Below are 19,992 nucleotides of genomic sequence, written 5' to 3'. Positions count from 1 at the left end.
AGGATGGGAAGATGCGTTTTGTAATGGCTGAAACTCCGAGGGATCCGTATTTTCTGCTCTGTGATGTGCTCAAGGTCACTGCTAGGGCAGAGGCTGTGACACAGCACCCCTGGGCCAGGGGATGTACCTGTGTGCAGAGTGGGGACATGTGTGAGGGGAGGGATGTGCCAGCCCTGACCTGGCTCTGGCTCCTGCCTGTGACCCCCAGCAGCTCACACAATCCTTTAGGTTGGAAAAGCCTCCAAAATCAGTGAGTTCAACAATTGAACTGGAGGCCCAAAGCATCCAGAGCTTCCCATGGACTCACCCCAGAGCCGTGCTGGCAAATGGGCAAATTCTGCAGCAGTGGGACCCCCGGCAGGGACCATCATCCCCGGGGCTGTGCCATCCCTGGGGACAGGGCCCTTCCAGCCCGGAGCACAGCGTGGGTGTGCCGGGCTGTGCAAACAGCTCGCATGCCCAAGGGGATTTTTTACACCCATTCCTTCACCTCATTCAATTTTCACGCCCCGCCGGTGGCAGCAGGGAGGTTTCCTGCAGCCGAAGGGGGAAGGGAGGGTGCTTGTCCCCAGACAAAGGGCCCTTGTCCCGCCGCGGGGACAGGAGGGTCGCAGCGCTGATGTGGCAGCGGCGGGGCCGGGGCAGCGCTGCCCGCGGGATGAGCGGGCGCTCCCCGAGTGCCCCGGGGAGTCCCGGCGGCGGCGGGGCCGGGCCGTGACGTGGCAACTTCCGAGGTGAGTCCGGCTGCACCTTCCCCGAGAACCAGCCCGCAGCTCCTCCTGCCCGCCCCGCCGGCAGCATTCCCAGCCCCGCCGCCGGAGATGATGATCCCCAGGCAGCAGGGACGCCCAGGTACCCCGGGGGGCTGGCAGGGCTCTCCTTCCTTCTTTCCTTCCTTCCCCATTGCCCCCTGCTCCCACCCGTGCTGGCTCCAGGGGATCTTGTCTCTGGCAGGGGGCGACTGACAGGGTTGGGTCCCCCGGGAGGTCCCCGTGGGGTTTGGTCCCGGATCAGCACCGTGGGGCTGGGGGCGGAGAGGGGCGGGCAGAGGGCTCCCCACAAGAGCCAGGTGTGGTGTCCAAAGGCGCCCAGGACAGGGGGATGTGGGGATTGCTTCATCCTGCGAGCCCCAGACTTCACCAAAACCTGTGCTGTGAGCCCGAGGGAGGGGACACTCATGGGATCGTCCCATTCCCTGGCAGCTGCACGTGCAGCAGGAGCTGCGGGCTCGAGGGCAGGAGATGAGGACAGGGACGGGCTGGGCTCGGTGGTCACCGCCCTGTCCCCGTGGCAGGTCACCCCGCTGAGCCATGAACGCCTCGGTGGCCGGCAGCCAGCTGAGACAGCCCGAGCCCCAGGACGGGGCCGCCTTCACCCCCGTGTCCATCGTCAGGAGTGTGACCAAGAAATCAGACGCGCTGCCGGTGATCTCGGTGATCGTGGTGCTCTTCGTGCTGCTGGCCGTGTTCATCGTGCTGCTGGTGCACTACGGCCCCCAGCTGCGCACGGTGCAGGTCACGCTGCACCACGAGCCCATGGCCCAGCACATGGACAGCGTGCTCCTCACCCACTGGAGGTGCCTGGATCCCCACGGCAAGATGGGCTCGGCTGGAGTGACCTGCCACTGCTCCTGCAGCCACCACCTTCCCCTCGGGAGTGCTGAGCCCAATGTCATCGAGATCACCTACCTGTGACACGGCCCAGGGCCACCCTGGCAGGGCTCGAGGGACGTGTCCCACTGGAAAAGCTGGGGTGGGATGTTCGGGTACCCCAGGACTCGCCGCTGCCCACTCACAGAGGCTGCACCTCCCCAGACCCGTGTCTGGCCCAGGAATGATCAGCCAGGAGGTTCAAGACCCATCTCCAGCCCCCAGAAGTCCAGCTCAGGGGTGTCACTGTCCCCAGGCAGGAGCTGGGTCCCAGCCTGGACTCTGGGGCTGGCTCAGCCTGTGTGGGACAGCTTTAGCATCTTTTCTGGTTTTACCTGCCCTGGTTTTACCTGTCCCACACTGCCTGGGAGTGGCCAGTAGAGCTGCCTGGGTCCTTGCCCCAGCTGGGGAACTCTGGGGCTGTGCTCAGTCCCCTGGCAGTAGCTGGAAGTTGCATCATCTGGAATTGTTTTCCAGTGAAAGATATTTCCACACTCATGGTGTCCTCATTACACTGTTTATATGGCACAGAGGAGCTTCCAGCTGCTCTTTGCCTCATGCCACAGCCCCTTTTCCCACACTGGGGGGGCTGGAACACGGTCCTGCCCCTGCCAGCCCCCCCAGCCCCTCGGGCAAACAGCCAGGGGAGAGGAGGGCAGAGGATGCAGCTCCTGATTCCGTGTTGGGTGGAGCCAGTGACAGGGGACACGTGTCCTGCCCCCAGTGGACGTGGGTGAGAGAAGAGCAGTGACACAGCAGAGGCAAGAGGTGATAATGGCACATCACAGCTGGCTGAACATCTGGAGGTGCTGGCACCAGAGGGAAAGCTCACAATGACTCTGGGCAGAGCCTGCAGCATCTCTGTGCAAAGGGATGGGGAGACCTGAGGTCACCCCCACTGTGGTCACCCTCACTGTGGTCATCTCCCTGTCCCCATCCCTGAGTGCTGTCCCAAGGAGGGAGCAGTGGTGGGGTTGGCACTGTCACCCTCAGTGGGATGATGCTGAGGTGGCTCTGTCACCCTGGGGAGAACCTCGTTGAGGTGGCACAGAGGGATCAGGAGAGGTGAAACCAGAGTCCTGCAGGCTCCTGGGGCTGTCAGAGCACGGTCCCTGTTCAGCCCTGGGGTCTCTGCTGCTGGAGGCACTGGGATCTCTGCAGTCCCAGTTTCTCCTCCTGTGGTGTCTGCAGTGCCTGGGGAGGGAGCAGCCTCTGAGATCCCTCTGAGGATTTATTCTGCTGGACAGCCCCAGAAGTCAGGATAGAGCTTCACCTCCCACGCTGGAAAAGCCAGGTCTGTGTCTGCCCTCAGATCCCTGGCACAGATCCCTGTGGGCACAGCTGGACAAGAGATGGGCTTTACCTGTTCCTCCAGGAGCTGGAGGTATTCCCAACTGTTGGATGCTCCAGGATCCCTCCTCTCACTTATTTCCAGCCCTTCTTTTGCTTTAAAGCTGACTTGCTGGAAACTTTTTGTCTCCACAAAAAACATAATTTATATTACTTTTCGGGAGGGTTGTTTTCTGTTTCGAATTTGTTCCCATTTGTTTTCCAGGGCTGATAGGGTATTATCAGCTCTCTCACACCCGTGTTAGAGGAGATAAGGGCTGTCATTTCCATTGAAAATCGTGGAGTCCTGCTCCCCTTTCCATGTCAAAAGAGGGCTTTGTTTGCAATGGCTACATCCCTAACATCACCCCTGAGGAGATGATCACCTCTAGGGACTTCTCCTAATTAAGAAATCCTCTGTAAGGGTGGGGAGCCCTGGCACAGGGTGCCCAGAGCAGCTGTGGCTGCCCCTGGATCCCTGGCAGTGCCCAAGGCCAGGCTGGACAGGGCTTGGAGCAGCCTGGGACAGTGGGAGGTGTCCCTGGCATGGCAGGGGGTGGCACTGGATGGGATTAAAGGTCCTTTCCAACCAAAACCATTCCATGATCTCTTTAAATGACATCTGTGGGTTGTGGTCACCCCCACCAAGAGCTGGAGACCATCACAAGATGACCCCTTGTGACCATCACAAGATCTGCACTGTGACACCCAGAGAGGCTGCACCCTCCTCCTGGGGACATCAGGCACTGTCACCTGCCCAGGCTGAGGCAGCAGCGTCGTCCCCAGCTTTGGTGGCTGTCTCATTCCTGCTCAGGGAGCAGCTCCATCCAGCACAAAGCCTGTAATTAGAGGAACAGGAGCTTTCCTGACAGCTCCCTCTGAAGGACACCCACAGCAGGGAAATGTCATGTTTAGAGAGAAAAGATTAAAAACGTCTAAATATTAATAAAGAGAAAGACAAAATGGGTAATTATTGCTGGCACTTATTGATTTGCAGCCGCTGGGGACTCGTAAAGGTCTGATTGATGTCACAGCCCAGATCCATCACTTACCCTGTGCAGCACAGGGAGCCCACCCCGGGCTGGTGTTCAGGTGTTTTGGGTTGTCAAACGAAAATCAAATCAAAGTGGCCGTGGAAGGTGGTGCTGCTGGGTGCCCCCTGCCCTGTCCTGTCAGCAGCCCCCTGCACTCTGGGAAGATCCAGCTCTGAAGTCCCAGCCTTGGGGAGCTCTTCCATGTGTTTCATTTGCAAACAGAAATTTAGATACAAGCTTTTGGAGCACAGGAAAGAAATTATTGTAAGACTTAGAATAGCAAATTAAATCATACAAGCGAGCGACAATATGCTGCCAGCCTTCTCCTCCAGAAGGACATCAAGGGTTAGATCTCAACTCATTGCTTTCTCCCACACAATAAAACATCATTTTTACAGCTTCTCCTCATTTCTCTTTGGCCAGCTCTCCCTCTCTCTGCTCACAGAATTTCTTTTTGTAGCACTGGGCTTTATAAAACACGTCAGGGTCCTGGAGCAGCAGAGCCGTGCATGACATTACCATAACATTATTCCTGTCTATTCAAACACCCAGCCTGGCCCAATTTACTTCACTTACAACTTTCTTCCCCTCCTTAATAATAATTCTTTTATGAGCATGGAGCAACAATAACTCTCCTTATTGTCCCCTCTGTGCAGGGCAGCTCCTGGAGCCCAGCAGGCAGGAGCTGCTTTGCTCAAAACCAGGTTTTTGCCTGGGGAAGCTTTCAGGAGTTGCTACATCCGTAATTAACTCTGTCCTCACCAGGGATCGCCCGCACCCCCTTTTATTTCCCCCCTAATTAAGGTGTTGCCCTGCAGGAGGGGAGGCACCTCTATAATCCCCCCAAAGGAGGATTTAGTGGGGGTACAGCAGGGCTTGGGGGAGACTCTGCTGTGATACTGCAGCGTTGCCTAAAACCGTGTAAAACCCAGGGAAGCGCCCTAAAATCGTGTGAAAGCGAGGGAAACACCCTAAATTGTGCAAAACCGGGGGAAACACCCTAAAATTTTGTGAAACGGAGGGAAACACCCGAAACCCGTGCCAAACAGGGAGGCACCCAGAGCTCCTGCTGAGGATGGAGGGGAGGCAGCTGCAGCATCGCCCAAGGCTCCCTGCAGGGCTGGGGGCGGCGGAGCCCCCCAGGACCATCGGGGGAAGGGTGATCGCAGCCCCGCTGTGGGGAGAGTTTGGGGGGCTCAGCACCCCCAGCCCCTCGGGCGGCGCCGGGGACAGGCGGGGACAGCGGCGGAGCCCAGCGCGGAGCAGCAGTGGGCTCTCGTGGTGGAGCGATCCAACTGCACAGCGCAGGCACCGCCGGGGCTGCGCCTTCCCGGCCCGCCCCGGCCTCGGCAGGCACCGGGAGCCCCGGGCAGGCAGCGCTGCAGGAGCCCGCAAGGACCCCCGGGTGGTTGGTGATGGACGGGGAGGATGAGCAGCCCTGCCCAGGCTGGAGCGGGTGGCACGGGGAGGTCACCTGCAGCCGGTGTCACCTGCAGCCGGTGTCATCTTCAGCCGGTGTCACCTGCAGCCGGTGTCATCTTCAGCCAGTGTCAGTCACCTGCAGCCGGTGTCAGTCACCGGCTGATTGTACAGAGATGAGCTCAAGGAGAGCCGGGCCACCCCGAGGGAAGCTCTTGCAGAGCTCCGTACCTGGAGTGAGAGGGGGAATCACGTCCTTCCTCCTGAGAAAGGGCCCCCAGGAGCCTCGCAGGTCCCTGCAGGCAGCTGGGGACGGGGGAGGTTCTGGGCTCCCTTGTGCAGCTGCTCCTCACACACCTCATGCTCAGGGAGGGATTGCTGGCCCACTGAAAAGGGAGTGACACTTCTAGAGGAGCAAAGGCTGTCTTTGAAGGGCTGAAAATTCACAGAGTCACGGAATATCCATAGTTGGAAGGGGCCCACAAGGATCATCCTGTCCAGCTCCTGGCCCTGCACAGACACCCCAACAATCCTACCCTGGGCATCCCTGGGAGAGGTGCCCAAACCCTCCTGGAACTCTGGAGGCCTTGGGCATTGGAAGGGGCTTCAAAGTCTGCCTGGAGCCTCCACTTGTCCAGGCGAACATCCACAGCTCTCAGCCTGTCTTCATCAGAGAAAATTATTAGATGTGAAAAAGCCTCTTCACTCTCATTTCGAGCTGCCCTCTGCTCCCTGCTGTGTTATGGCACAGCTCCTGGTCCCAGGCTAGCACCGTGTCAGCCCAAAATGACAAAGTTTGAAGATCTCCAGCTGCGCAGTGGAGCTTGAAATAACCTGGTGGTGCTGCTCTCTGCCAGGTGATGGACAGGGAGAGTGGTGCCTCCAGCACAGCTCTGCACCCCTGGGAGCTCAGGGTGTGCCCGTGCCCTGCTCTGGAGCCTGGAGAGCAGCTGAGCTGCAGAGAGCCAGGTTGGCACTCCTGAAAATGGCATTTCCAGCTGCTCTGGGCACGGACAGCCTCGGGCAGGAGCTGAAGGAAGCATTGCACACAGTGAATGCACGAAGTGCTGTAAGAATTCAGTGTAGCTGAGGCTCTTCCTGAGCTTTAAATGAAAGGGTTCAGGTGCAGTCTAAACCTTAGAGGAGGATTTTTGTGTTTGTAGCCACCACAGTGGCCACGGAGGTCCTGAAGCACGTCGGGAGCCTGCTGGGGTGTGAACAGGAAACAGGAGGAGACACGTTTTGTTTTTAGCACCAGATCTCATTTCCCTGCCTGTGCTTCTGGCAAGTCTCAGCTCGACCCCGTTTTTCTTTCCTATTTTCTTGCAGCTTTCTGTCCATCTCCCTCCACAGCACTGATTTGCAGCTCAGCCATGCTTTTGCAGCATCCTCCTGCCAGCTGGGAATGTTCTGCTAGCTGAGGGTCACAGGCCTGGTCTGTAGGGGTTTATTCCTGAAGAATCATCAATAATTCATGCAGGAGCTCCTCCAGCTCCTCCTGGGCAGGCCAGACCTGTCACCAGTGCTGGGATCTGTACGGCCAGGCTGGGGACAGTGCTCAGGGGGCTCAAAGCCTGGTGACAGTAACTTCTCCTCCCAGCCTTTCCCTGAACAAACTGGTACTCAAAATTCCACCTGGTGCCTGTCTTTGGGGAGAAAAATGAGTGGTTTGGAGGTTTGGAATCTTCCCAGCTGAGGGGGGGGGCATGGCAGCAAGTGGGGTCTGGCAGGTGGGTGCTGGAGTCGGGGGGAATTCACCTCCTGTGGTGGCAGTGATGGGTTAAACTCGGGCACTGGGGGGAGTGACTGGTTCTGGGAGGTGATGGGGGAAGGAAACTCCAGGCAGGGCTCCTCGGGGAACTCTCACAGTCCTGGGGTGTCATATTTATTTCCTTTCCCTTGTGATGTTCCAGCGTGGTTCTTCTGTTCTGCTCCATCCCTGAAAAGGAAAGACATTAAAAACCGCGAGGTGGAGGGATAACAGTCCCAGCAGAAGGAAGCAGCTTTCCCACCTCCCCTCCCAAAATCGGGCACGGGCTGTGAGACATCCGCTTCTCTAGCCCGAGCTCCGCGGGCAGCGGGCGAGGGCGGGAGCAGGCGGGATCATCCCTCCGGGAGAGCCCCGGGCTGCGCAGGAGGAAGCGCGAGCACAAAGCAGGGAAATGACTTGGCAAAGGTCACCTGGAGCTGGGGCCGAGCCCAGGAATAGCACCGGGCTCCGGCCACCCCCCGCAGCACCGTCCCTTCCTCCCGCTGTGCTGAGGGCACAGCTCCTGGCACTGGGGTGGCTTTGGCTTTGCTGCTCTTTGGGGCACCAGAATTCACCACGGCAAAGAAAAGTGATGACAGTGGAGCCTCACCTGGGGAATCCAGAGTGGTGAGGGGAGCTGGGAGGGATGGGAATAGGCTGGGGGGGACAGGGGTGCCCATCAAGGCTGGAAAAGCAAGAGGAGAGGGCGAGGTGGGCACAGGACACCAAAGGCTGCTGGAGGATGCCTGGAAGGTGTGGAGACACAAAGATGATGTGGCTGGTGGGGCTCCAACTACACCTTGAGGATGCTCCAGAACAGCCAAGGAAAGTTCCACACGACCTTCCCTGTCCTGAATGCCTTCTTCTATTGCCTTGAGACCAAAGCAAACCCAGCCTGGGGTCTGGGGGCTCTGCAGGCTCAGGAAGAATATGTGGAACACCTTCAGGCTGTGCTACCTGTGTGTGCACAGCTGGCCAGATGTGGTGATACCAGTGCAACAACTGGGCAGCCTGAAGGTAGGGGCTCAGGGTGAGGTGCTGAAATAAGGCCAAGAAGGGATTTGATGGTGCAGGAGTGACGCCAGGGAAATCAGTGCTGAGCCAAGCTGGGATGGAGCACGTGCCAAGAGAGGGAGCAGCCAGGACAGCCGGATGCAGGGACAGGGAGAGGACTGAATGGACACAGGCTGTGTCTGCCAGCACCTCCCTCCTTCCCTCATGCCCTCCCGGCTGTGTTTGGTGTGGCCATGCTCCTGCTGATTCATCAGCTCATTTTGGTGTGTCCAGCTGGAACTGGTGACATCATCACCTTTGTACTGGGAAAGGTGACTTGGGCTCATCGCCCTCCAAAGGCAGAGCAAGGAGCAGGGATTGCACTTGGATTTAGACAAAATGAGAAAATGTCAAAGTCTGAGATGTAGAAGTGTGGAGAACAAGGCTTTGGGTCAATGAAGAAGCAGGAGTCCATCACCTCTTCCGGAAGCACAAGAGGTTTGTGGTGGGTCAGGGCCTGCAGGAATCCCACCTTCTGGGCACTGTGCTCTGCAGGTGACGGTGCCCCCAGGCTGGGATCGGAGGGCACTTCCACACCTTCTCGCTGCCGGGCCCGTGCCGCCCCACGAGCCCCCACCCCGCCCCGGCATTGTACCAGCCCGGTCCTCCCTTTTCCTGTAGGTGGGGTTTCCATAGGATGTCTGCCGCTCCATCCCCAGCCCGGCCAGCCGGCCGGTGGCTGCTCCGGGGACGGTCCCTCCGCTCCGGGCTGTCCCGGCCCGGGGAGCCCCGGTGATGGCAGCGCGGGGAACAACCACCAGCCCTGCTTGTGCTTTCCCCTCCTTTCCAAGCTCTGGCTGGAGCCCACGGCCCTCGGAGATGGGAGAGGATGCCGAGGCCCTGCGGTGGCCCTGAGGACTCTCCGGGGATGCGGTGGCCGGCGGGACAGCCCATGGCAGCGCGGCGGGGCCGCGGGGGCTCTGCCAGCAGCGTGCTGGGGCTGAGCCGCTCGGCGCTGCGGCTGCCGGCGCTCTGGTGGTGGTACCTGTTCCTGAGCGCCGATGCCCAGGAGGTGGCCACGTTCACGGTGCAGTACCGGGTGCTGGAGGAGGTGCCCCCGGGAACTGTCATAGGGAGCCTGGCTGAGCACTTTGAGGGCGGCGAGAGCGGCGAGGCGGCCGAGACCTTCCAGCTGATGGAGACCCCCGGGAGGTTCCCGCTGCATGTGGGCAGCGGGGATGGGGTGCTCAGCACGGCCGGGCGGGTGGACAGGGAGCAGCTGTGCCGCCACAGTGATCCCTGCTGGGTGTCCTTCGACGTGCTGGCCGCCCAGAACCCGGCCCTGATCCACGTGGAGGTGCAGGTGATGGACGTCAACGACAATGCACCACGGTTCCCCATGCCCAAGCTGGAGCTGGAGATCTCGGAGAGCGCATCCCTACGGACACGGATCCCGCTGGATCGAGCTCTGGATGCTGACGCTGGGCCCAACGCCCGCTGTTCCTATGCCCTCTCCCCCAGCGAGCACTTTGCTCTGGAGGTCGTCTCCAGCTCCGATGGGACAAGGCACGCGGAGCTCGTCGTGGTTAAGGAGGTGGACCGAGAGCTGCACTCCTCCTTTGACCTTGTGCTGACGGCCACTGATCACGGGGAGCCACCAAAATCAGGTACTGCTTTGATTAAAGTCATTGTCCTCGACTCCAATGACAACAGCCCTGTGTTTGCAGAGAGCTCCCTGACGGTGGAGGTTCGGGAGGATGCCCAGCCCGGGACCCTCCTTGTGACGGTCACGGCCACTGACCCTGACCAGGGTCCCAACGGGGAGATTGAGTACAGCCTGAGCAGGCACGCACCCCCTGAGGTGCTGAGCACCTTCAGCATTGATGCTCACACGGGCAGCATCCTCCTGAGGCTCCCTCTGGACTACGAGGAGACCCATGCCTATGAGCTGGACGTGCAGGCGCGGGACCTGGGCGCCAACCCCATCCCGGCACACTGCAAGGTCTTGGTCAAGGTCCTGGATGTCAACGACAACGCTCCCGATGTCCACGTCACCTGGGCCGCACGGGAGCCCGTGCTGTCCGAGGCCCTTCCCAAGGACAGCTTTGTGGCCCTGGTGACAGCCAGTGACCCTGACTCGGGAAGTAACGGGCAAGTGCTCTGCTCCCTCAGCCAGGGCTACGAGCACTTCAGGCTGAAGAGGACCAACAGCCACAGCTTTGCGCTGCTGACCAACGCCTCGCTGGACCGCGAGCGGCGTGCCGAGTACAACCTGACGCTGGTGGTGCGGGACATGGGGGACCTGTCCCTGGCCGTGCTGAAACACCTCACCATCTGCATCAGCGACGTCAATGACAATGCCCCAGCCTTTGAGAAGGCTGCCTACGAGGCTGCTGTTGCTGAGAACGGTGAAGCACCTGCCTTCCTGCTCACTGTCCGTGCCACTGACCCTGACCTGGGCTCCAACGGGAAAGTCACCTACAGGATCCTGGACCCCTCTGCTTTGGGGTTGATCTCAGTCGACCCCATCACTGGAGACATTTTTGCCCTCCAAGCTTTTGATTATGAGCAGATGAGGAGCCTGGAGTTCCTGGTGACAGCGGAGGATGGAGGGCATCCCAAGCTGGCATCCAACATCTCCATCAGGCTGGCTGTGCTTGACCGGAACGACAACGCACCCATCATCACCACGCCAGCGCTGGTGGGAGGGGTGGCCATGCTCTCTGTCCTGGTCAATGTGGACACCGGCTGCTGCTGGGTGGTCCCTGGGAATGGGAGCACCCAGGGGGCTGCGGCAGTGACCAATTCCACACTCATGTCGTGCCCTGCCAACCCTTTCCTCTTCACCATCGTAGCTAGGGATGTGGACTCCGGCACCAACGGGGCTCTCCGGTATGATCTGGTGGGTGGGGATGATGCCGGGCTCTTCATCCTGGACCCGCTCCTGGGGCAGGTGTCCCTCAATGCCAGCAATGCCAGCAGCCTGGCCGGCAGCCAGCGGGAGCTGCTGGTGCGGGTGAGTGACCAGGGGGACACCCCCCTGCACACCCTGGCCCGGCTCCGCTTGCTGTTCCGGCGGCACGGGGCCTTCTCCAAGATGTCAGCGCGGGATCCCGGCTGGCCCAGCCTCTCCGTGCTGCTGCTCATCTGCCTGGCCGCTCTGCTGGGCGGCTGCCTGCTGCTGCTGGCGCTGACCCTGTCCCTGCGCAAGAAGGACAAGAAGGACGGCATGGCCTACAACTGCCGGGAGGCAGAGGACGCCCGCAGGCAGCAGCAGCTCAAGAAGCCGCACAGGCAGATCCAGAAGGCCGACATCCACCTGGTGCCGCTGCTCCGGGGCCGCCCCCGGGAGCCCGAGCCCCCCCGGGCCTGCCAGGAGGAGCAGCCCGACACAGCCACCCCTGCGGCCGGGGGGTCCCCGCAGGCTCCCCTGCACCTCACCCCCACTCTCTACAGGACCCTGAGGAATCAGAGGACACAAAAGGGCTCGGAGGAGCAGCAGGGCACCTTGGAGCTGCCCGTCCTGCAGCGCCGGCCCTGCCCGCCCCACAGAGCCAAGCAAGCCGTGAGGGAGGCTGCGGCCCCCGCGGAGGCGCCGCCGCACGGCAAGAGCTTGGTGAAGCCACCCATGGGAGAGCCCCGAGTGCCAGCCGAGCAGCCCGTGGGTGCGGGGGGACCCGGGCAGCCCCAGCCGCACCAGCAGATCCTCAGGAGCCTGGTCCGGCTGTCGCTGGTGGCCCTGGCGGAGCAGAGCCCGACCGGGGAGTTCGCCATGGAGTCGCCCCCAGTGCAGGTAGGAGCCGCTCCGGGCGCTCCCGGAGTGTGGGCACCTCCAGCCCTTCCTTGCCTGGGCCGTGCCCACCCTGGCGAGGTGGGAATGTGCAGCCTGAGGGTCTTTGCTTGGTCTCTTCCCCAGGCCTGGGTAGGATGAACACCCCCCCACCCAGCAGGGTCACCCCAGCAGGACAGGCGGGAGTGGGGCTGTCACAGGGTGTGACAAGGGGACAATCCCAGGGACAGGAGCAGCAGGAGGGCTGCAGGGGAAGCTCGGGCCCAGGTGGGCTGCCCAGCGCTTGTTTTTCCCCCGGTGTGGGGATGCTGAGCCATCTGCGGGAGGAGGAAACGCTATAAAAAGGCCGGGGGATTCGGAGGGACGTCCTGGCAGGAAGCAGCTTGAGTGGCCAGCCCGGGGCTCAACAGGCTTTTCCTGCCTTGCAGCAAATCTCCCAGCTGCTCTCCCTGCTGCACCAGGGCCAGTTCCAGCCCAAAACAAACTACAGGGGAAACAAGTACACGGCCAAGAACGGCAGCAGGTAAGGCTGGCTCCCAGCATTTCCTTTCCCCACGCCCCCTTCCCCTGCCCCAGCCCCACCAAGCCAAAACCTCCGGGGGCAGAGACACACAAAGAAAAGCCTCATCTCCTGAGTTTGGAGGTTCTCCCTTAAACGACAGGTTGTGCTCCTCTGGTCCTGGCTCCCAGTGGTGTCCAGCTGCTCTTTGCCTCCTTCCTGGGGTACCTTTGTCAGGTCCCTCCATACTCACCGAAGCTCTTCCATGGACATGGGCCATCCCTTGCCAAGAACTCCGATGGTTCTGGGTGCTCAGGAGCACAGAGGGGCCCAGCTCTGGAGGCAGCAGCACAAGGATGAATGTTCTCAAGGCTCTGGACACTTAGTGCCTGTCAACATGAGTTTGGGACACCTGACCCTGTGCCAGGGGGCAGATGAGTGAGGAACTGCAGCAGGGCTGGAGGCACTGAGATATCCCAGCTATGTGCTAAAGATATCCCCAAACATTAAATTATGCTGTGTGCTCTGGGTGCACACTCCTGAGGATGCTGAGTCTTCATCATTGCCTTGCCACGTCCCTCTGTCCCCACCTGGCCAGGCCATAGGCAGACACAGCTTTCTCCACCTTTCTCACCTGCAGCTGCAGAGGATGGAGAGGGAGGGAGAGCAGCTTCAGGGTATCTGGGGTGCTCCTCACCTGGTCCTGCAAGGGGGAAGCTCCTCTGAATTAATGGGGAGGAGCCAGCAAGTCCCTGTTTGCTCAGGATATGCCCCTAGATCCCTGGAAATGTTCCAGACGAGGTTGGGTGGGGCTTGGAGCAACCTGGGATTATAGAGGGTGTCCCTGCCATGGCAGGGGGTGGAATGAGATGGGCTTTAAGGTCCCTTCCAACCCTTCTGTGGTTCTCTGATCTTGCTGCAGAAAGATAAAAACCCTTTCAGGCAAGCAATGTGGAGCAACCCCCCAAACCTCATTAACTGATGGGCACTCGAAATGTCTTTGGTTCTGTGGGTGGTGCACGGGGAGGGTGCCTGGAGCCCCTCTCTGGGGCATTTTGGGGAGATAGAGACCCTTCCAAGGGCTCATTGGGGCTGAAGTGACCTAGGTGTTGTGACCTCTGGCAGGGCTGCAGGGCTGGACACGGGGCTGGACACGGGGCTGGACACAGGGCTGGACATGGACTGCCTGAGCACCAAGGACAGCGGGCACGGCGAGAGCGAGGCCGGGGACCGCGACTGCGACAGCGCCTTCGAGCTCTCCGTGCAGCAGCTCGTGGGAGAGGAGCTGGAGACCCTCCTGGAGCCACAGGCAGGTGAGGTGACCTCGCTGCTGGGACAGGCTGGGGCTGGGGGGGCTGCAGCAGTGGGATCTCCTCAGGTAACCCACACTGACCCCATCCAGGAGGTCCTGCTGGCCTGCAGCAGCCAGGGCACGTCGCACCTCCCAGAGTGGCTCTGGCAGGAGCAGTGCTTGGGGCAGCATGTCTGGACCATCCCAGGCTTTTGGTAGCAGCCAAGGGATTTGCTGAGCTTCACATTGGATCTTTCCATGTGTTTATGGCTGCTCTTCCCTCCCATGGACGTGTCTGCTGAGGTTTAGGGTTTAGTGATGTGTGAGCTTGGCCTCTGTCATTGCTGAGGGGTGAGGTCCAGTTGCACATTGCAGCTGGTGAGCTGCTTCCCACGCTGGCCTGAGCCCTCCCTTCGTGGTCTCCTGGTCCATGCAGAGTGAAAAAGGTGGACACTTGTCCTTGTTAAACCCCTCAAGATGTTATCTACCCTCAGAGCCCCACTGGGTCCTCCTTCCTCCTCATCTCTTGTGACCAACCTGCTGCTAATTTTATCTTTTTTGAGATGTGTGACCAGAATTGTTGTGCAGTGTTTAGGATCCACTGGGGGTACAAGGAGGATTTCTGGTGTGTTCCTCATTCCTGTCCTGCCCAAGCTCCACGCTGAGCCCTGTTTGTTGTGGCTCCCAAATCTCTCCTCTGCGTGGAGGGAGAGCCATCAACACATGACAGGTTGTTGTTCCCTGTGACAATTATCTGACAGCTGGGGACACAGAAATTCACCAGCCACATTTTGCTCATGGCAGTCAGCATTATCAGGTCCTTCAGCAACCCTCTGCTTTTGGGTGTTTTAGTGGAGTCAACACCAACATTGTCCCCTTGCCATATCATTTATCACTGTGTTGAGCAGATACTCTGGGACTCTGCTAATGACCTCCCTTGGTGAGGAAGATTAATTATTCCTACCCTCACTTCCCAGCTTTTAACACATATTAGTCCCTACAGAACCTGGCTGTAAATTCAGGCACAGCTCAGATCCTCTGCAAGCCTGGCTGGTGCTGTTCCATCAGCTCAGGTGACCTCTGCCTTCACAGAATTGAATTCTGGAACAGTTTGGGTTGGAAGGGACCTTTAAACTCCTCTCATCCCGCCCCCTGCCATGGCAGGGACACCTCCCACTGTCCCAGGTGCTCCCAGCCCCAGTGTCCAGCCTGACCTTAGGCACTGCCAGGGATCCAGGGGCAGCCAAAGCTGCTCTGGGCACCCTGTGCCAGGGCATGCCCACCCTCCCAGGGAACAATTCCCACCCAGCATCCCATCCAGCACTGCCCTCTGGCTTTGGGAAGCCATTCCCTTGTCCTGGCACTCCAGACCCTTGTCCAAAGTCATCCAGGACTCTCCATGCAGCCCTTCCAAATTTCCAGAACACAATTCCCCATGTGACAATGTCAGGTGGTTCCTCTGGGAGCAGCAGCTCCATGGCTCTCTCTGCTGAGCCTTGCACAGAAGGATTTCTCTGAATCTGCCTGGGCTGGGTTCACCTTCACGTACTTAAAAACTCCTGTCACCATTTCCACCTCCCCTCCCTCTGATCCTGCATTCATTTGAAGCAGTAGTTAATGAACAGCAGCTAATAAACCAGGCAATTTCATAACTGAGTTCCTCTGGCACTCCGGGGTGAATACCATCTGGGCCTGACATTTTCTACATGTTCCTTTTATTGATTTGTTCTAAAAATCTCCTCTCTTGGCATTTCAATTTGAAAGAGTTGGGCTGACTCATGTCCTGTAGCAGAAATTTCATTGTGGAGCCTCTGTGCTCCTCCACAGAAGAGAAACTCATTGAGCTTTGCTGCTGGGGTGGTTTGAATTCCAGAGCTGGGCATTTTTGGTGCTCTTCCTTTGAGGCAGAACCTGCTGCTTCTCCCCCTTTGCCTCCCTGCTCTTTTATTCCAGTAAGGAGCAAACAAAGGAAAGGCTGAGACCTAAAAGTTTCCTTGGATTCTGAGGTCGTGCAGCCAAGAGCAGGGAGCCAAGAGGAGCCCAGCTCCATCCCAGGTGCACTGACATGCCCTGCTCCCAGAAAGGGGACTGGGGGAGCTGCCCAGCAGCTCTGAATCCAGTCCTGCCCACGCAAGGATAGAAAATCAGAGCTGTGGCGAGGCTGATCCATGAAGTGCCATCTCCCATGATCCTTGGATCTGACAGGAAAATCATCCTTTTGGCCAAAGTCCTGGGATTCCATAGGATCATTAGGGCTGGAAAAGCCCTCCCAGACCATTGTTCCCCAGCACTGCCATGTCCACCAGTGACCCATGTCCCCAGTGCCACATCCCCATTCCCGGGGTGATGATTCCACCACTTCCCTGGGCAGCTCCATGCCAGCAGGGAATCCTGAGGCTGTGTGGATTCCTGCTGGCCATGCCCAGAGGCTGATCTGTTCCAGACCTGCAAACCTTCTTCAGGAGCCCAGACCTGCCACACCTTCCTCAGGGGCCCAGAGCTGCCCCAGGAGCCCAGAGCTGCCCGCAGAGGCGGCCGAGCGCAGCCACCAGAGCTGCCGGGCTCCTTCCTCCTCTCCCAGACACAAACAGAGCTGTGGACTTGCATCCTGAGAGGGAGGAAGGAAGCACTGCTGGTGCTCAGGAGCATCCTAACAGCTGGCTGAGGCTGGCTGGGCCTTTGTGCTGTTCCCAGCGGGGGACTGCAATCCCGGGCAGCTCTGGGATTGTTGATGTTGTGGGATGAACTCGCAGCACCGTCTGTTAGCTCTGATCCCCCAGCAGCCCAGCACAGCACTCCCAGCAGCAGATGAGAGATAGAACTTTATGGATGATAAAAACAACCCCTGCTCCCCAAACACCATTAAAACAAGGCAGTAAAGAGTTATTGGTCAAATTAAACATACCTAATTATGAGGTTTTCATGGCCATGGGACCGTCAGCCCAGCTCTCCCTGCAGAGAGCAGACCAGTTGTACCCTGCTCCAGAGCTGAGGCAGCCAAATATTCAGGGAATGAGGTGGCTTCTTGCAGACTGGGGAGGAGAAAACTGCATATTTTACAGCAAAACCTGCAGCACACTTGGGTGATGTCTCAAGGAACAATCACTGCAACTCAAATACTGAGATTGCAGAAAGAAGCCCTGGATGTGAAGCAACACAAAAGAATTTTGGGGCTCCAGCTGAAACAAAAATCTAAGGGATGTACCTGCCCTTCTCTCCTTACCAGGCTGGAGTCCCAGCTCACTCCCCCAGCCCATGTCAGGGCAGTTGTTTTCCAGAGAAAAAGGAGCAATTGCTTGGCTGGCTGGGGGAGGAGCCTTGTCTCAGTCACTGACTGCAGATCCCAGGTCCCAGCTATGGCAGGGTATTGACCACCCCCTGGAATTAGCAGGATAAGAGCATTGGAATGGGGACCCTCCTTTTCAGATGCCACTTTTTAGTCAGAGCCACACAATTATTATTACCACAGTGACACCAGCCCTTGCCACCTTGGGACTGCTGAGTTTTGTTACCAGTGAGGTTTTGGGGCTCCCAACCCCTTTCCTAAACTGGCTGGTTGCTCTGAACTCCCCTGAGGTTCTGGGATGTGCTTTGGGAAGGAACAATGAGGGGCTGGAATGCAGCCTCTGTGCACCACAGCACGGCCTCTTGTTTACCAGCTACCTCAAAAAACAAGAATCCCTATTCCCCTTCCTGCTGTCTGACGAGGAAGCTATTCCAGGCTCTCCCTGCTATGGGGTCCTTCCTTTATTTTCCAGGAGATGTTTATTCATGGACATCTATAATCACTTCTTCTCTTGCCAACACTATTTTAAGCATAAAGATTTCCTCTGCTGGCGCATATCTCCTCAGACTAATGACAGGTTGCAGTCAGATCCCTGGAGAGCACTTGCTTCCTTAGGAGCAGCAACCCCCAGCTCTTGGGGTCTCCATTGTGTTAGCCTGGATCACTCCTGGTTTCATCTCCAGAGTTTTCCCTGCTGGTGTGGTTTCAGCTCCCTCTCCCACAGATGGATAATCAGATTTGTGTGTAATTCCCCTAATCAGACCCATAACAATCCACCCTGGCTGTGCCTCCCTGTCAGCAGGGAATACTCTGAGTCCTCTGTATGATTCCAGTTGCCCATTGCGGGCCACAATCAAATTACTGCTGCACTAACGAGCCTGCCCCAGCCCCCAGCCCAGGCGCCCCCTGCTCCTCAGCTGTTTCCAATCGAGGAACAACTACTTTAGAGCTCAATTGTTCAGTCCCAGTCTCCAGCCATCCAGCTGTGCATTTTATAATCCAGAATTTCATTCTGGTGTTATTGTTTTCACAGTAACCTATTTCTTTTCGGTCTCAATCTGCCTCCTTAGCAGCAAATTCCCACCCTGGAGTGACCCTGAAGGGAAGTCCACTATCTTTGTGTCCAACACTTCCCCCTGGAAAGCTTTGCATTGTCTGCTCCCCTTCAGCCAGTCCTGAACCCTCCCTCTCTCAGGCTTTGCTAACAATTTAGTGAAGTGCCAATTGAGACTGCAACAAATGAGAATGCACAGTGATTCTAATGGCTATTATATTAAAAACAAAACAAAACAAAACCCCCAGTAGTTCAAACCAGTTCTATTGTGGCTTTTTTAAGCTGCTGGTTTGCATAGTGTCACTGGTGATCTGTTTTCAGTCATGTCTCTCAGCTGATTTTAGATATTTTCATTTATCAATATTTTTATCAATCTATCTCCCCTGCTGTTCTCTGCTGTGCTGTCCCTCCCCAGAGCTGGCTCTCAAGAGGCTGACAGCTGCAGACCCAGAGTGGGTGGCCCGGCTGTCCCTGCCCCTCACCAGCAGCTACAAGGACAACGTCTTCTGCCCCGACTCGCCGCGCTCCCCCGAGGATGAGGAAGCTGCAAGGCAGGAGAAACCGAGGACCTTTGAGACCTTTGGCAAAGGTGCTGGGGCTGACCCTGGTGGCAGTGGGACGAGGCTGGCCAGCACCTTCCTGTCGGAGATGAGCACCCTGTTTGAGATGATCCTGTCCCAGAAGGTGCAGGTGCACAGCGAGGCGGGCGCGGGGCTGCTGCGGCAGCTCTCAGCCCGCGGGCACAGCCTGGGCCTGGGGGATGCTGCTCCAGGGCTGTAGCAGCTCAGTGGCTGTGGCAGGGAGAGAACAATCAGATTTGGGGTGCCCAGCCCTATCCCCAGCCCCAGCAGGGTCACTGTATGACCCATGCCCCAGACAGGTGTATTCCTTCCAGGTGTATTCCTTCCTTTGTCTCGCCCCACTGAATTTCTCCACAACTGATTTCACCTTTAGTTCCCCTCCAGCTGCCTGTCCTTGCCTTCCTCCTCTCCCACCCTGCTCTCCCAGTGCTCTGCCAGCCTCCCATCCCACCCAGCAGCAGGAGGGCCTTTCCTCCCAGGACAGGCCCAGGCAAGGGGGTTGTGAGAACAACCACAGCACAGTGAGATACATCCATGTGATCAGAGACTGTGAAAATACCTGTCACGGACACTGCTGCAGCTGGGCTCCAGGGTTTCAGTTATTTAAATAAAACTGTTTTTTTCTAACACTACCCTCTCTGTCAGCAGTGGAGCTGACATAATATATGTGCAGAAAGCCTGAAGTGGCAGCTGGGGAAGGGGAGATGAGCCTGTTGTCTCCCACAGGTCCTTCCAGCTCCTGTGGTTCTGCCACTGGGAAGTTGGCATTTTTTAAAAGCCCCCAAAATCAGCACTGGCATCTCTCCTATGGCTGCTCCAAGGCCCACCACTTCCTTCTCCATAAGGACTGGATGTGGCACTCAGTGCTCTGAGCTGGGTGACAAGGTGAGGATCAATCACAGGTTGGACTTGATGTTCTCAGAGGTCTTTTCCAGCCTTAATGATTCCATTCTATTCTGTTCTCTCCTTTGAGGCCATTGGATTTTGGAGCACAGTCCTTATCCAAAAGCAGACACCAGATGGCTGGAGTCTGCCAAAGGTAACCTGGGAAAAAGGAAGTGTGAAAACACTGTTTTGAAATATTCAGTCACAAGCTTCACCCTTTTTATGGGTTTTCACTTTGATCTGTCAGTCTGGGAGCTGTAAGACAGTTTTGGGATAATAGCATGGGTGGGGAAACCAAGGTATTGGTGACAAAGGAAGAAGCACACAGGTGTTTGTCTCTGCACTCCTGGAGAAGGGAAGGGTGGTGCTGACCCATGGGCTCGTGCAGCAGTGTGGGCATGGCAGGTAAGGGCTTCTGGGCTCTCCTGGACC

At 58.0% G+C, this 19,992-nt stretch overlaps 2 protein-coding genes across 2 annotated transcripts; both read left to right on the top strand.

Annotated features, from left to right (window-relative positions):
- The first annotated feature begins 773 nt into the window (after nt 1-773).
- Nucleotides 774-1,933, top strand: SMIM33 (small integral membrane protein 33). Its single transcript, XM_077186612.1, has 2 exons — nt 774-852; nt 1,295-1,933. The coding sequence occupies exon 2, from the start codon at nt 1,311-1,313 to the stop codon at nt 1,692-1,694; it is 384 nt and encodes a 127-aa protein (XP_077042727.1). The 5' UTR covers nt 774-852; nt 1,295-1,310; the 3' UTR covers nt 1,695-1,933.
- Nucleotides 1,934-9,102: 7,169 nt separating this feature from the next.
- Nucleotides 9,103-19,302, top strand: PCDH12 (protocadherin 12). Its single transcript, XM_054643083.2, has 4 exons — nt 9,103-11,967; nt 12,393-12,487; nt 13,589-13,776; nt 18,510-19,302. The coding sequence occupies exons 1-4, from the start codon at nt 9,103-9,105 to the stop codon at nt 18,872-18,874; spliced, it is 3,513 nt and encodes a 1,170-aa protein (XP_054499058.2). The 3' UTR covers nt 18,875-19,302.
- Nucleotides 19,303-19,992: the final 690 nt, after the last annotated feature.

This window comes from Agelaius phoeniceus, chromosome 15, assembly GCF_051311805.1.
Source record: "Agelaius phoeniceus isolate bAgePho1 chromosome 15, bAgePho1.hap1, whole genome shotgun sequence".
Classification (NCBI taxonomy): domain Eukaryota; kingdom Metazoa; phylum Chordata; class Aves; order Passeriformes; family Icteridae; genus Agelaius; species Agelaius phoeniceus.
Note: the sequence above shows the minus strand (reverse complement) of the source record. Positions and strands in the feature narration are given on the sequence as shown.

Excerpts from the sequence above, each read along its gene's own strand:
- SMIM33 (XM_077186612.1), top strand. The coding sequence starts at position 1,311 with ATGAACGCCTCGGTGGCCGGCAGCCAGCTGAGACAGCCCGAGCCCCAG.
- PCDH12 (XM_054643083.2), top strand. The coding sequence starts at position 9,103 with ATGCGGTGGCCGGCGGGACAGCCCATGGCAGCGCGGCGGGGCCGCGGG. Across the intron at positions 11,968-12,392 it reads TGGAGTCGCCCCCAGTGCAG|CAAATCTCCCAGCTGCTCTC; the intron begins GTAGGAGCCGCT and ends CCTGCCTTGCAG. Across the intron at positions 12,488-13,588 it reads ACGGCCAAGAACGGCAGCAG|GGCTGCAGGGCTGGACACGG; the intron begins GTAAGGCTGGCT and ends GACCTCTGGCAG.